At 45.8% G+C, this 14,614-nt stretch overlaps 1 protein-coding gene and 1 long non-coding RNA gene across 5 annotated transcripts in view; one reads left to right on the top strand and one right to left on the bottom strand.

The window, feature by feature from the left end:
- Positions 1-14,614, bottom strand: part of DCAF12 (DDB1 and CUL4 associated factor 12) — a 41,146-nt gene that overhangs the window by 16,864 nt on the left and 9,668 nt on the right. For all 4 annotated transcript variants that reach the window (XM_031014637.3, XM_031014638.2, XM_031014636.3 and 1 more), the window contains 2 exons: positions 4,223-4,429; positions 3,299-3,359 (listed from right to left, as the gene is read on the bottom strand). In XM_031014637.3, coding sequence (XP_030870497.1) covers positions 3,299-3,359; positions 4,223-4,429 — 268 coding nt within the window. The remainder of the gene's footprint in view (positions 1-3,298; positions 3,360-4,222; positions 4,430-14,614) is intronic.
- Positions 2,938-7,655, top strand: LOC129524749 (uncharacterized). Its single transcript, XR_008668656.2, has 3 exons — positions 2,938-3,051; positions 5,884-5,978; positions 7,245-7,655. It is a non-coding gene; the product is annotated as an uncharacterized lncRNA (long non-coding RNA).

Genomic DNA, 14,614 nt, shown 5'->3' with positions numbered 1-14,614 from the left:
GAGTTCAAGACCAACCTGGCCAACATGTTGTAAGCCATCTCTACTAAAAAGACAAACCAGCCCGGCGTGGTGGCACGCGCCTGTAGTCCCAGCTACTCAGAAGACTGAGGCAGGAGAATCGCTTGAACCTGGGAGGCGGAGGTTGCAGTGAGCTAAGACATGGCCACTGCACTCCAGCTGGGCGACAGAGGAGGACTCCATCTCAAAAAAAAAAAAAAAAGAAACAAAAATAAAAAGCAAGTTTATATTCCCATTCAGAAACAATCCACTATCACAATACCCATACACAAAGATGTTTATTCGGAACACTCAGTATGTTCAACAATAGGGTTATATTATATCCATAAAACTGAGTATCAAGAAATTATGTTTTAGGCCGGGCATAGTGGCTCATGCCTGTAATCCCAGCACTTCGAGAGGCTGAAGTGGGAGGATCGCTTGAGCCTAGGAGTTCGACAGCAGCCTGGGCAACAAAGTGAGACCCAGTCTCTATAAAAAATAGAAATAATTAACCGGGTGTGGTGGTGTGTGCCTGTAGTCCCAGCTACTTGAGGGGATCTCTTAATCCTGGGAGTTCGAGGTTGCAGTGAGCAATAATCACACACTGCACTCCAGCCTACGTAACAGAGTGAGACCCTGTCTCAACAACAACAACAGTAACAACAACAACGAAAATGTGTTTTAAAATTCTTTTTCCAGTAAAGTTATCTGCCAGTTCTCCTTTGAGACCAAGAAGGTGCCCTTCCCACACTGCTAATCTCCTGAACACTTCATAGAAAAAAACATCTAGGCCAGGCGCAGTGGCTCACGCCTGAAATTCCAGCACTTTGGGAGGCTGATGCAGGCAGATCACTTGAAGTCAGGAGTTTGAGACCAGCCTGGCCAACATGGTGAAACCCTGTCTCTACCAAAAATACAAAAATTAGCCAGGCACAGTGGCACGCACCTGTAGTCCCAGCTACTTGGGAGGCCAAGGCAAGAGAAGTGTTTGAACCTGGGAGGCTGAGGTTGCAGTGAGCCAAGATGCACTTCAGCCTGGGCGACAGAGCGAGACTCTGTCTCAAAAATTAAAAAAAAAGAAAAAAAACATCTAAAATGACAGACACATCAATTCAAAGTAGAATGTTAATTATGTGAAATTAGAAAAGGCCACAGAGACAAGGGCACATCTGGAGAACTAGACATGGTTTGTTATGCTGGATTATGGGGTGCAAGCATGGAAGCTATGAGAGAGAAAGTTGGAAAGATGGGCGTGGGCCTTGTATGCTGTGCTATAAAATTTGTTTCTCATCTTACAGATACCAGAAAGTCTCAAAGATTTGAGCATCAGAGTGAGAAAATTAGATAACTGTGTTTCAGAAGATTACTTTGTGTACAGTGTGACCTCACTTACCCCATCAAAGTTTTATTATGAAAATTTTAAAGTGTAATAAAATGAGGCCGGGTGCAGTGGCTCATGCCTGTAATCCCAGCATTTTAGGAGGCCGAGGCAGGTGGATCAACTGAGGTCAGGCGTTCAAGACCTGCCTGGACAACATGGCAAAACCCCATCTCTACTAAAAAATACAAAAATTAGCCAGGCGTGGTGGTGGACACCTGTAATCCCAGCTACTCAGGAGGCTGAGGCAGGGAGAAGTGCTTGAACCCAGGAGGCGGAGGTTGCAGTGAGCCAAGATTGCACCATTGCACTTTAGCCTGGGCAACACAGCAAGACTCCGTCTCCAAAAAAAAAAGAAAGAATTTCACAAAGAATTCTACATATACATCTTCTAAATGATCTCATATTAACCAACTAAAAAATATGGGCCAATTTTGGGAGGCCAAGGCAGGCGAATCACTGAGGTCAGGAGTTTGAGACCAGCCTGGCCAATATGGTGAAACCCCATCTCTACCAAAAATAGAAAAATTAGCCTGGCGTGGTGGTGGGCGCCTGTAATCCCAGCTACTCAGGAGGCTGAAGCAGGGGAATCGCTTGAACCTGGGAAGCAGAGGTTGTGGTGAGCCGAGGTCGTGCTACTGCACTCCAGCCTGGAAGACAGAGTGAGACTCTGTCTCAAAAAAAAAAAAAAAAAAAAAAATCATACTAAGGCTGGGTGCAGTGGCTCATGCCTGTATAATCTAAGCACTTTGGGAGGCTGAGGCAGGAGGATAGCTTGAGCCCAGGAGTTCAAGGCTGCAGTGAGCCATGATGGTGCCACTGCACTCCAGCCTGGGCGATAGAGCAAGACCCTGTGTCTAAAGGAAAAGAAAAAAGGTACTAAAAAAAAAGACTAGCAAGTTATATTTTAAAATGTCAACAGTCGTTATTACTAGCTGGGTGTGAAGGTGTGTGCCTATAGTCCCAGCTACCTGGGAGCCTGAGGCAGAAGGATCACTTGAGCCCAAGAGCTCACGGATGCAGTGAGCTAGGATCATGCCACTGTACTCAAGCCTGGGTGACAAAATGAGACACTGTCTCAAAAAGAAAACGAAACAACCCACAAAAAAAAGTGGTTATCTCTGGATAGAGATCTTGTGGGTGGTCCTTACTTCCTTTTTTATCTATGTATCTTACCTATCTATCCATCCATTTTTTTTTTTTTGAGATGGAGTCTCACACTGTTGCTCAGGCTGGAGTGCAGTGGCGCCATCTCAGCTCACTGCAACCTCTGCCTGCCGGGTTCAAGCAATTCTCCTGCCTCAGTCTCCTGAGCAGCTGGGACTACAAGTGCCCACGACCACACTCAGCTAATTTTTTTTACTTTTAGTAGAGACAGGGTTTCACCATGCTGGCCAGCCTGGTCTCGAACTCCTGACCTCATAATCCACCCACCTCGGCCTCCCAAAGTGCTGGGATTACAGGTGTGAGCCACCACACCCGGCCTATATTTTAAAATTTTCTTACAATAAATGTGTATCACTTTTACACTAAATAAGAAATTATTATTCTACAGGGTCACCCTCTGTCATGTACACTGGAGTGCAGTGGCACGATCACAGCTTGATGCAGCCTGGTTCTCCTGGGCTCAAGCAATCCTCCTGCCTCAACCTTCTGAGTATCTGGGACAACAGGTATGCAGTACCACACTCAACTAATTAAAAAAAAAATTGTAGAGATGGGGTCTCATACGTTGCCCAGGCTGGTCTTGAATTCTTGGGCTCAAGTGATCCACCCACCTCAGCCTCCCAAAGTGCTGGGATTATAGGCATGAGTCACTGAGCCCGGCTGGGCTGTTTCCTATCACACTACTATCCCTTTTCAATCTCTAGCCCCCAATCCCTGCCACATCAAAAGCTCCCTATAAAAGGGCAACTTTACCAGACACTGCCATAGTGTCGCTGATCCATGCGATGGAAAAGATCCAGTCCTTGTGTCCATCCTTGGAGAGCAGGGAGTAACAGGTACAGGGAGGAAAATAAGAAATTAGTAAAATAAGGATTGTAATAAACTCTCTAAAGAAGCATACAAGTCAGACTGAAAATATTTTTGTAGAAATTACAACTCTGATCTCTGGTGGTCTCAACCCACAGAGAATGATCAATCTTTACCTTCTATCTTGAGGAGTTCAAAGCTGGAATGAAATTGGCACTACTGTGGGTAGCGGACACATAGCTCTTGCCTTCTACCTCTGGGTCCCATCTTCTATCTGGAACTCTCTTCCTCCAGACATCTAGACATCTACATGGCTTGTACCCTCATTTCCTTTAAGTCTCCCTGCTCAAGTGTCATCCTATCAATGAAACTTTATCTTCTGATACAGCATCCTCCACCTTACTCTCAGTCCCTTTATGCTGCCTTTATTCTTCTCCATGGCACTTATCACACTCTGATGTATTACTGGTAAATATTAGTTTATATGGTTTATGTTTTGTCTATATGTCACCCTCCACTAGAATGTAGGCTTCAAGAGGACAGGGGCTTTATCTGTTCTGTTCACTGCTATGTCTCAAACAACACCTAGCCATAGAAGACTCAATAAATGCCTGATGAATGAATGGATGATTTAGTAAACTGCTACTCTCTGACTATGGGCAGCGGGAAGTGTGTGGACACTATGGATTCAAACAGCAACCCAATACTGTTGGCCCCTGAGGTGTGCTGCTTGCCCCTTTATCAAACATACACTGTGCCCTATGGGGAGTCCAGTCCCCACTCTGGGCTGATGAGAGGAGGGCCCATGTTAATCACTGAGACCCGTTTAAAAACAAGGCTCCCTCCAACTACAACTACTGGAAAACTTACATCTCCTACACACACAGGATCCAGCGTAGGTAGTCGATAGATGGCAAGACTGTTAGGGTTATCTCCTCCAGTGGCTAGCAGTGTTCTAGAAGGATTCAGCTCGATGGCATGGATACCACAGCCCTGCTGGGTCACACCTCCAGGCTCCCGGTCTTTCAGAATGGGGATCTTGGTGATCTGGCTTGTCTGGACATCTACGACAAATAGCTACAAGAAAAAATGGATACAGAAGCTGAACATAGTTCTGATTTAACGTGGCCAATACAGGGTATAAACATCCTTTTGTTCAACTGTTCATCAACATTTAATTAACAACTACTACATGTTAGACCCTAGGAATTATTAAAGGCATGGTCAGGACTACTAATGACATGAAACATGAAATAAGTCAATATAACACAATATTAGAGACAGCAATAATATGCTACATGAACACAGATTAGGAAGCAGTAAGTTCTGCCTGGGATTCAGAGAAGGTTTCCAAGAGGCCTTCTATTAGGCCACGGACACAAAGAGGAAGACCAACACAGTTTTCTGTCAGTTTGGTCATATTTTATACACTGAATCCTCACCTAACCACACCATGCACAGAAACTTTTAAACGAAACACAATTCCCAGAACACATCATGGCTACTAATATACCTATTAATATTACTAAGATTTCTGGAATGACCAGAGACATACGACAAGGAAGAATTATTAATATCTCATGGCTGTTCTCTATACACACACATCCCATTCAGTTCTATTCCTCCCTGCCTTTGCTCTTGCTGCTACCTCTGCCTGAAAGGCTCTCTTCCGCCTCTTTACCCTCCAAGATTCAACTTAGAGAAATGCTTTATGGAAAAATCAGTCTGAGCGAAAGGACAGCCCTTAGAAGAGTCAAACTCTTCAGTGATTCAACAGTTCATTCCTTCGGACACTCACTTATTTCCCAGTACTGTTCTAAGTGTTATGAACACAGCTATGAACGAGAGAAGTAATATCTGCCCTAATAGATACACCTTATAGCCTAAGAGGCTGAAATAAAATCCTGTCAGCAATTCTCATGTTGAAGCCAAACATGTCAAACCTTTACATAAATAAACCTGCTGCTTACACAGAAGATATATGAAAGGAGAAACTAGGTGAGTCTTAAGTTTAAAATATAAAAAGGGCCGAGCGCAGTGGCTCACGCCTGTAATGCCAGCACTTTAGGAGGCCAAGGCGGGCGGATCACCAGAGCTTGAGAGTTCGAGATCAGCCTGGCTAACATGGTGAAAACCCTACTAAACTTACAAAATTAGCTGGGCATGGTGGCACATGCCTGTAATCTCAGCTACTCGGGAGGCTGAGGCAGAAGAATCGCTTGAACCGAGGAGGCAGAGGTTGCAGTGAGCCGGGATCGAGCCACTGCACTCCAGCCTGGGCAACAGTGTGAGACTGTGAGACTTGGTCTCAAAAAAAAAAAAATATATATATATATATATATGAATGAGGTGGACAAGGTGGCAAGTGCCTGTAGTCCCAACTACTTAGCTACTCAGGAGGCTGAGGCATAAGGATCACAAATTGAGTCCAGCCTGGGCAAAACAGCAAGACCCTATCTCAAACAAATACATATATGTATTTTATGTATATGTTTATATATATATATATATATGGTTTTTTTTTTCACTAGGAAAATGGTTTCATTGGAGTGTCTTTAGAGCTGTGATGTCAAGACATGAAGAACAAGTGCACACACAGACATGGCTATCACAGAACAGACTATGGGTGAATAAAAAGTTCACATCACTTCTTCCCTTTACCCAAAAACAGAAGGCTCTAGGCCACCTCCTCATAGGCCCACTCCTCAAACTCTCTCTCCTCCTTGGCTGTGGTATCCTGTACTCGGACACATTCATGCTGCTCACAGCCTCAGTGAACTCCATCTCATCCATGCCACTTCCCATGTACTAGTGCAGGAAGGCTTTGTGCCAGAATATGGCTGTGAACTGTATGAGATGCACCTGAACAGCTCCTAGATGGCTGTGTTGTTGCCAATGATGGTGGCAGCCATCTTTAGCCCCCAGGGTGGGATGTTACAGACAGCTGTTTTCACCTTGTGGGGGATTCAATGAACAAAGTAGCTGCTGTCCTTGTTTTGGAGATTAAGCATTTACTTATCCACCTCCTCCGTGCACGTACGGCCCCTGAACATGTCAGCTGCTAAGCAACAGCCACAGAGGGGGGTCCCACGCAGCCATCATATTCTTGGCATCAAACATCCGCTGGGTGGGCTCGGGCACCATCGGGGCTCAGTACTGCTGGTTGTCCTGGATGGTCTGGACGAGTCCAGACATGAAGAAGTGCAAGCGGGGGAATAGGACCCTGTTCATGGCCGTTGAGCTGGCCCTGGAAGCTCAGGCAGGTGGTGACCCCACTCACAGTGCAGACACCAGGTGGCTCAGGACACCGTAGGTGGGTGTGGGCAGCTTTAGGGGTCGGAAGCAGATGTCTTAGAGAGCTTCCTTATCAATGCAAAAGGTCTCGTCTGTGTTTTCTGTGAGCTGGTGGACTGAGAGGGTGACATTGTAGGGCTCTACCACCATGTCCAACACCTTGGGTGGGGGCATTACACTGGACACATATATAAATATTTAAATTATATATAATTATATATGTATATATAATATGTACTTTATATATTTAAATATATATACGTTTATTAAAGACAGAGAGAGAGAGACAGGAGTAGCTAGAAGAGTGTCAGAGACTGAGTGGGAGCAGGGGGAAGAAGGGGACAAACCACTCTCAAACTAGCAACTACCTGAGAGCAGCAGACTCCCTGCCTAACTGGCATCATTGCTGATGCATCCCACAAGCATCTGAAACTGAATATGCCCAAAACAAATAACCTTGCTCCTCAAATTGCTCACTTTCCTAACACCACCACTATCTACCCTGTCACTCAAGTGTGGATTTTATCCTAAATTACTCCTTTTCCCTCATTTCCATCATCCTAGTCCTGCCTAACCTATCTCCTAAATATTCTTACAGCTGACTCCTTCCTCTGCTTCCTCACTCATCACTTCTCCTTGGACAACCACAATTAGTCTTTGTGCCTTCAGGCAACACTGCTATCAAAATTATTCTATTATAAGCAGAGTCAACTTCCTAAAAATGGAAATCTTCCCATGCCAGTCCCCAACTAAAAAACATCCAATGACTCCCCGTCACCTAAATCTGAGATACTTAGCATGGCATTAAGACTCTCCACGGGGCCAGACTTTGGAAGGCCGAGAAAGAAGTATTACTTCAGCCCAGGAATTTATGACCAGCTCAGGCAGCACAGTGAGACCCTGTCTCTACTTGAGCCCAGGAGGTCAAGGCTGCAGTGAGCCGTGATGGTGCCACTGCACTCGCACCTGGGTGACAGAGCAAGACCCTGCCTCAACAAAACAAAACAAAACCAAGAGTCTCCTCAGTCCAGCTCCTACTATCATCACGTCTTGCCATGGACTTCAAACTCTAGAAATAATTGCTTATAAATATCATACATGAAAAATTCTTCAATGAAATATAATTATTTTGTTTCATGCTCATGCTGTTCACAATGCCAGAAATGATTCTCCTATTCTTTTCTGTTTTTTTTTTTTTTTGAGACCAAGTCTTGCTCTGTCGCCCAGGCTGGAGTGCAGTGGCATGACCTCGGCTCACTGCAACCTCTGCTCCTGGGTTCAAGCAATTCTCCTGTCTCAGCCCTCCGAGCAGCTGGGACTACAGGCGTGCACCACCACGCCCAGCTAATTTTTGTATTTTTACTAAAGATGGGGTTTCACCATATTGGCCAGGCTGGTCTGGAACTCCTGACCTTGTGATCCACCTGCCTCAGCCTCCCAAAGTGCTGGCATTACAGGCGTAAGCCACCACACCCAGCCTCTCCTACTCTTTTACCTGGCCAACATGTACTTATCTTTCATGATTCAGTTCAGATATGTCCTCTTGGACTACTCTCTAAATGTCCAGGCTGATCAAGTGCCTCTCTTGTAGGCTCCCAAGATATCCCCCTACCCACAACACTTAGACCATATCGCACTGATTTAAAGTATTTACTTATTTGTCTTCCTCATAAAGCTATTAACTCTCTCCCAATTCTAAGTGCAGAGAATTTATCTTATTTGATTCTACGATCTTGCCCCAGCAACTACTTAAGCATTTACAACAGTCACCTTTCAGAGGGCCTGCCCAACTACTGTAGTAGGCCCCCACATCCCTGTGAGGGTGAGGCTCTGTAGCTGTTTTATTTGCTATAAGCCTAGACCCCCTGATCACAGTACAGTCTAGAGGGAGTTTCAGGAGAATCAGTCCAAAGGCTAGATTGGACTAGGCCATTCAGATTCTTTAGGGAATGTGTAACTGGCTGGTGGCACTAGACCAAACTGCCCGGGTGGCCACTTTTTACCAAAGCCAGTCCTTGGAGAAAAGAAAACTTGAGACATGAAGCATGGGCCAGGCGCAGTGGCTTATGCCTGTAATCCCAGCACTTAGGGAGGCTGAGGCGGGTGGATCACTTCAGGTCAGGAGTTCAAGAGTAGCCTGGCAAACATGGTGAAACCCCATCTCTACTAAAAATACAAAAAAAAAAAAAATTAGCTGGACGTGGTGGCAGGCGCCTGTAATCCCAGCTACTCGGGAGGCTGAGACAGGAGAATTGCTTAAACTCAGGAGGTGGAGGTTGCAGTGAGCCAAGATCGTGCCATTGCACTCCAGCCTGGGTGACAGTGTAAGACTCCAACTCAAAAAAAAAAAAAAAAAAGACAGGAAACATGGACATCCTTGGTTCCTAGTGGCTTTTCAATTCCTGTTTCCACTTCTCTCTGAGATCCAATAATACTTTCTGTTCTTGGGGTTTGTGAATTCGTCTTTCCAATAAATGTGAGTGGGTTTCTTATCCTTTTAAACAAATGATCCCAGGCTGAGCGTGGTGGTTCACGCCTGTAATCCCAGTACTTTGGGAGGCCAAGGCAGGCGGATCACCTGGGGTCAGGACTTCAAGACCAGCCTGGCCAACATGACGAAACCATCTCTACTAAAAATACAAAAATCAGCCAGGTGTGGTGGCGTGAGTCTGTAATCCCGGCTACTCGGGAGGCTGAGGCAGGAGAATTGCTTGGACCCAGGAGGTGGAGGTTGCAATGAGCCGAGATCACACCACTGCACTCCAGCCTGGGCGACAGAGTGAGAATCCATCTCAAAAACAAAAAATAAAAAATATTGGCTGGGTGTGGTGGCTCACACCTGTAATCCCAGTACTTTGGGAGGCCGAGGCAGGCGGATCATCTGAGGTTGGGAGTTCGAGACCAGCCTGACCAACATGGAGAAAGCTTGTCTCTACTAAAAATACAAAATTAGCTGGGTGTGGTAGCACATGCCTGTAATCCTAGCTACTCGGGAGGCTGAGGCAGGTGAATCGCTTGAACCCGGGAGGCAGAGGTTGAGGTAAGCTGAGATCATGCCATTGCACTCCAACCTGGGCAATAAGAGCAAAACTCTGTCTCAAAAAATAAACAAACTAATAATAAACAAATGATCCCTAACCAGATAATCCTCAAATTATTTCCTGAAACAAAATTAATTGCCCACTCACATATTTGTGTTGTGTGAGACAATGCAACCATAACATGTAGCTTTTAGACCAGGGATTCCCAAACTGCTGATCAAAATATTTTTTGAGATACAGTCTCATTCTTGTTGCCCAGGCTGGAGTGCAATGGCATGATCTTGGCTCACCACAACCTCTGCCTCCTGGGTACAAGCAATTCTCCTGCCTCAGCCTCGCCGAGTACCTGGGATTACAGGTGCCTGCCACCACGCCCGGCTAATTTTTGTATTTTTAGTAGAGACGGGGTTTCACTATGTTGGCCAGGCTGGTCTCAAACTCCTCACCTCAGGTGATCTGCCTGCTTTAGCCTCCGAAAGTGCTGGGATTACAGGCATGGGCCACTGTACGCGGCCTGAATTTTTTCTTATTTTTTTTCTGAAACAGAGTCTAGCTCTGTCACCCAAGCTGGAATGCAGTGGCGTGATCTTGGCTCCCGGGTTCAAGTGATTCTCGTGCCTTAGCCTCCCAAGTCGCTGGGATGGCAGGTGCACACCACTGTGCCCAGCTAATTTTTGAATTTTTAGTAGAGACAGGGTTTCACCATATTAGCCAGACTGGTCTCAAACTCCTGACCTCAAGTGATCCGCTCATCTCAGCCTCCCAAAGTGCTGGGATTACAAGCATGAGCCACCGCACCAAGGCTGAATTTTCTTTAAAAAACAATACAAAACACTACAAAACAAAAACAATTCCCAGGCCTTACCCTAAAACTCTTCCATTACGCATTTCTGAATTTGCATGTTTACTGCAGCATTATTCACAATAGCCAAGATACGGAATCAGCCTAAGTGTGCATCAATGAATAAATGCATAAAGAAAATGTGGCACAGGCCAGGCACAGTGGCTCATGCCTGTAATCCCAGCACTTTGGGAGGCCAAGGCAGGCGGATCATGAGGTTAGGAGATCGAGACCATCCTGGCTAACACAGGGAAACCCCGTCTGTACTAAAAATACAAAAAATTAGCCTGGCGTGGTGGTGGGTACCTGTAGTCCCAGCTACTCAGGAGGCTGAGGCAGGAGAATGGCGTGAACCTGGGAGGCGGAGCTTGCAGTGAGCCGAGATCACGCCACTGCACTCCAGCCTGGGCGACAGGGCAAATACTCCGTCTCAAAAAAAAAATGTGGCACAGATACACAATGCAATACTGTTTAGCTATAAAAAAGAATGGAATCCTTTGGACAACATGGATGAACCTAGAGGACATTCTGTTAAGTGAAACAAGCCAAGTACAGAATACTGAATGACCTCACTTATATGTGGAACCTTAAAAAGTTGATCTTGGCTGGACGTGGTGGCTCACACCTGTAATCCCAGTACTTTGGGAGTCTGAGGCTGGTGGATCACCTAAGGTCAGGAGTTTGAGACCAGCCTGGCCAATATGGTGAAACCTTGTCTCTACTAAAAATACAAAAATTAGCTAAACTAAGAGTGTGCCCCCAACCTCACCCTCATTATTGCAAAGGAATGACAATGAACCACTTGAAGGATAGAGCCACCCTGCTTCTTCATGGGAAGAAACAGGATGTGGATGAGCTGCCACAGAATCTCTTCCCAAGCTCTCTGACAAGGGTCCAAGGATTCATGCAGCTCCAGTAACATTTCCCAGAATGAGGCTGCTCCACATTAACCTACTGGGATCCCTGCCAGAAACTAGCAGTGCGGCAAGGTAAGCTCGAGGCTCGGGCTCCCTGCAGTTTACATTCTAGGACAGAGGGGAAAAGAGACATGTAAGACTAGTGAGTCTATCTCTGCATGCATTCATGTGTATCTAGACAAATGTAAATGAATGTACACAAAGATAAAGATGGCTTTAAAAAAAGGAGTCAGATGTGGTAGCAGGAGCCTATAGTCCCAGCTATTTGGGAGGCTGAAGCACGAGGATCTCATGGGCCCAGGAGGTCAAGGCTTCAGTGAGCTATAATTGTGCCATTGCCCTCCAGCCTGGGTGACAGAGCAAGACCTTGCCTCTAAAAACAAAAAACACAAAAACAAAAAAAAAGGAAGGGGTAACCTTACAATGTTTCTAAAATTCAAGGGTGTTTCAGACTGGAGCCCAATGAGAAAGGAAAGTAATTCTATGCAGGTCACACAGACAACAAGACACACTATGTTGCAGTCAGTAAAAGACAGGTGGGCAACCTAAGTCTGTGGAGAGGTGGGGAAAGGAAAGACAAGTGAAAATCAAAGCAGAAGAATCTATTCACTATCCCAATCTGAGAAAGTGGGGAGGAGCAAAGGAGAGAGCCAAGACCAAGAAACACAACAGAAAATGGACAGACAATATGTATCAAACATTAAAAATATGTATAGCGGCTAGGCGCGGTGGCTCACACCTGTAATCCCAGCACTTTGGGAGGCCGAGGCGGGCGGATCATGAGGTCAGGAGATCGAGACCATCCTGGCCAACATGGTGAAACCCTGTCTCTACTAAAAATACAGAAATTAGCTGGGCGGCTGGGCACGGTGGCTCACACCTGTAATCCCAGCACTTTGGGAGGCCGAGGCGGGCGGATCACGTGGTCAGGAGATCGAGACCATCCTGGCTAACACGGTGAAACCCCGTCTCTACCAAAAATACAAAAAATTAGCCAGGTGCAGTGGTGGGCGCCTGTAGTCCCAGCTACTCGGGAGGCTGAGGCAGGAGAATTACTTGAACCCGGTAGGCGGAGGTTGCAGTGAGCCGAGACAGCGCCACCGCACTCCAGCCTGGCGACAGAGCAAGACTTCGTTTCAAAAAAAAAAAAAAGTATATATATACACGTAGCAGGACCCTATAGTCTCTGCAGCCTCCCCATATACATATATATATAGCTTGTAATACCAATTTTAGGAACTTACACTGAGGAAATAGTGATGGGTGAACAGTTTGAACTACTGTACATCTTTTTTAATTACAGAGACAGGGTCCCACTTTGTTGCCCATGTTGTAATAAAACCCACCTGGGCTCAGGCAATCCTCCCGCCTTAGTCTCCCAAAGTGCGGGATTACAGACATGAGCCATCAAGCCTTGCCACTACATACCTTTAACGGCGATAAGGTAGTTCACTGCATGAATATACTGACATTAATTGAATTAATTCCCTATTATTGAACATTTATGCCACGTCCAAATTTTTAGTAATACAAAACATGGCAATGAACATTCTTTTATTGAAATCCAGGGCCTCCTCTTAGTACTGGGGAATAAGGAGGAAAAAAATTAAATAAATAAATCCAGGGCTGGGTGCAGTGGCTCACGCCTGTAATCCTAGCACTTTGGGAGGTGGGCAGATCAACTGAGGTCAGGAGTTCAAGACCAGCCTGGCAAACATGGCAAACCCTGTCTCTACTAAAAATATAAAAATTAGCCGGGCATGGTGGCAGTCGCCTTTAATCCCAGTTACTCGGGAGGCTGAGGCAGGAGAATCGCTTGAACCCAGGAGGGGTAGGCTGCAGAGATCGCACCACTGAACTCCAGCCTGGGCGACAGAGAGAGAGTCCGTCTCAAAAATAAATAAATAAATAATACAAATAAATAAATAAATCTGGCTGGGCACAGTGGCTCACACCTGTAATCCCAGCACTTTGGGCGGTCAAGGCAGGCAGATCACTTGAGGTCAGGAGTTCAAGATCAGCCTGGCCAACAAAGTGAATGAAACCCTGTCTCCATTAAAAATACAAAAATTAGCCGGGCATAGCAGTGCGTACCTGTAGTCCCAGCTACTTGGGAGGCTGAAGCAGGAGAATCGCCTGAACTCGGGTGGCAGAGGTTGTAGTGAGCCAAGATGGCACCACTCAGCCTGGGCAACAGGGCAAGGTTCTGTCTCAAATAATAATAATAAATTAATAAATAAATCCGGCCGGGCACGGTGGCTCACGCCTGTAATCCTAGCACTTGGGAGGCTGAGGGGGGCAGATCACTCTAGGTCAGAAGTTTGAGACCATCCTGGCCAACATGGCGAAACGCCATCTCTACTAAAAATACATAAATTAGCCGGGCACAGTGACGGGTGTATAATCCCAGCTACTCGGGAGGATGAGGCAGAAGAATCGCTTGAACCCAAGAGGCGGAGGTTGCAGTTAAGCCGAGATCGTGCCCCTACACTCCAGCCTGGGCAATAGCGCGAGACTCCGTCTCAAAAATCAATCATCAATCAATCCACGTGTCTGCGCTATGCCAAGATCTTAGACACTCTGAGCTGTGAATCTAAACTGTTCCTACACAAGATGGGCTACACCACTAGCTAGCTAAGTAATGGTACTTCATAATAGGTCTTGAATTCTGATGTTTCGCCACAGAATCATGACTTCGTGGAAGGAGGGCCACATTAGGATTTACAATTATTTTGGATTTAAGTGACATAATTCTTATAAGCTTTATATCTAGCAGTAAATTGATTTCTAATCCTTGATTTTTTTTTTTTTTGAGATGGAGCTCAAAAAAAAAAGGTGCCCACCACCATGCCCGGCTAATTTTTTGTATTTTTAGTAGAGATGGGGTTTCACCGTGTTAGCCAGGATGGTCTTGATCTCCTCACCTCGTGATCTGCCTGCCTCGGCCGGCCAAAGTGCTGGCATTACAGGTGTGAGCCACCACGCCCGGCCTCTAATCCTTGATTTTGGAGGTCTCTGTTAAAAATGGACTAAGTCCTAAAAGCCAGCTTTGGCAAGACACCTTGATTTTACCTAGTACCCGCCAAAGTCACCACATAAACTTTGACAACATACAACAGAGGTTTAGCTACCTTAAGCATCTATCTAAACAAATATTTGTTAAAAAGAA

The sequence above is a fragment of the Gorilla gorilla genome, chromosome 13, assembly GCF_029281585.2.
Source record: "Gorilla gorilla gorilla isolate KB3781 chromosome 13, NHGRI_mGorGor1-v2.1_pri, whole genome shotgun sequence".
In the NCBI taxonomy this organism is placed as follows: Eukaryota; Metazoa; Chordata; class Mammalia; order Primates; family Hominidae; genus Gorilla; species Gorilla gorilla.
This window is presented reverse-complemented; position numbering and strand designations above follow the sequence as displayed.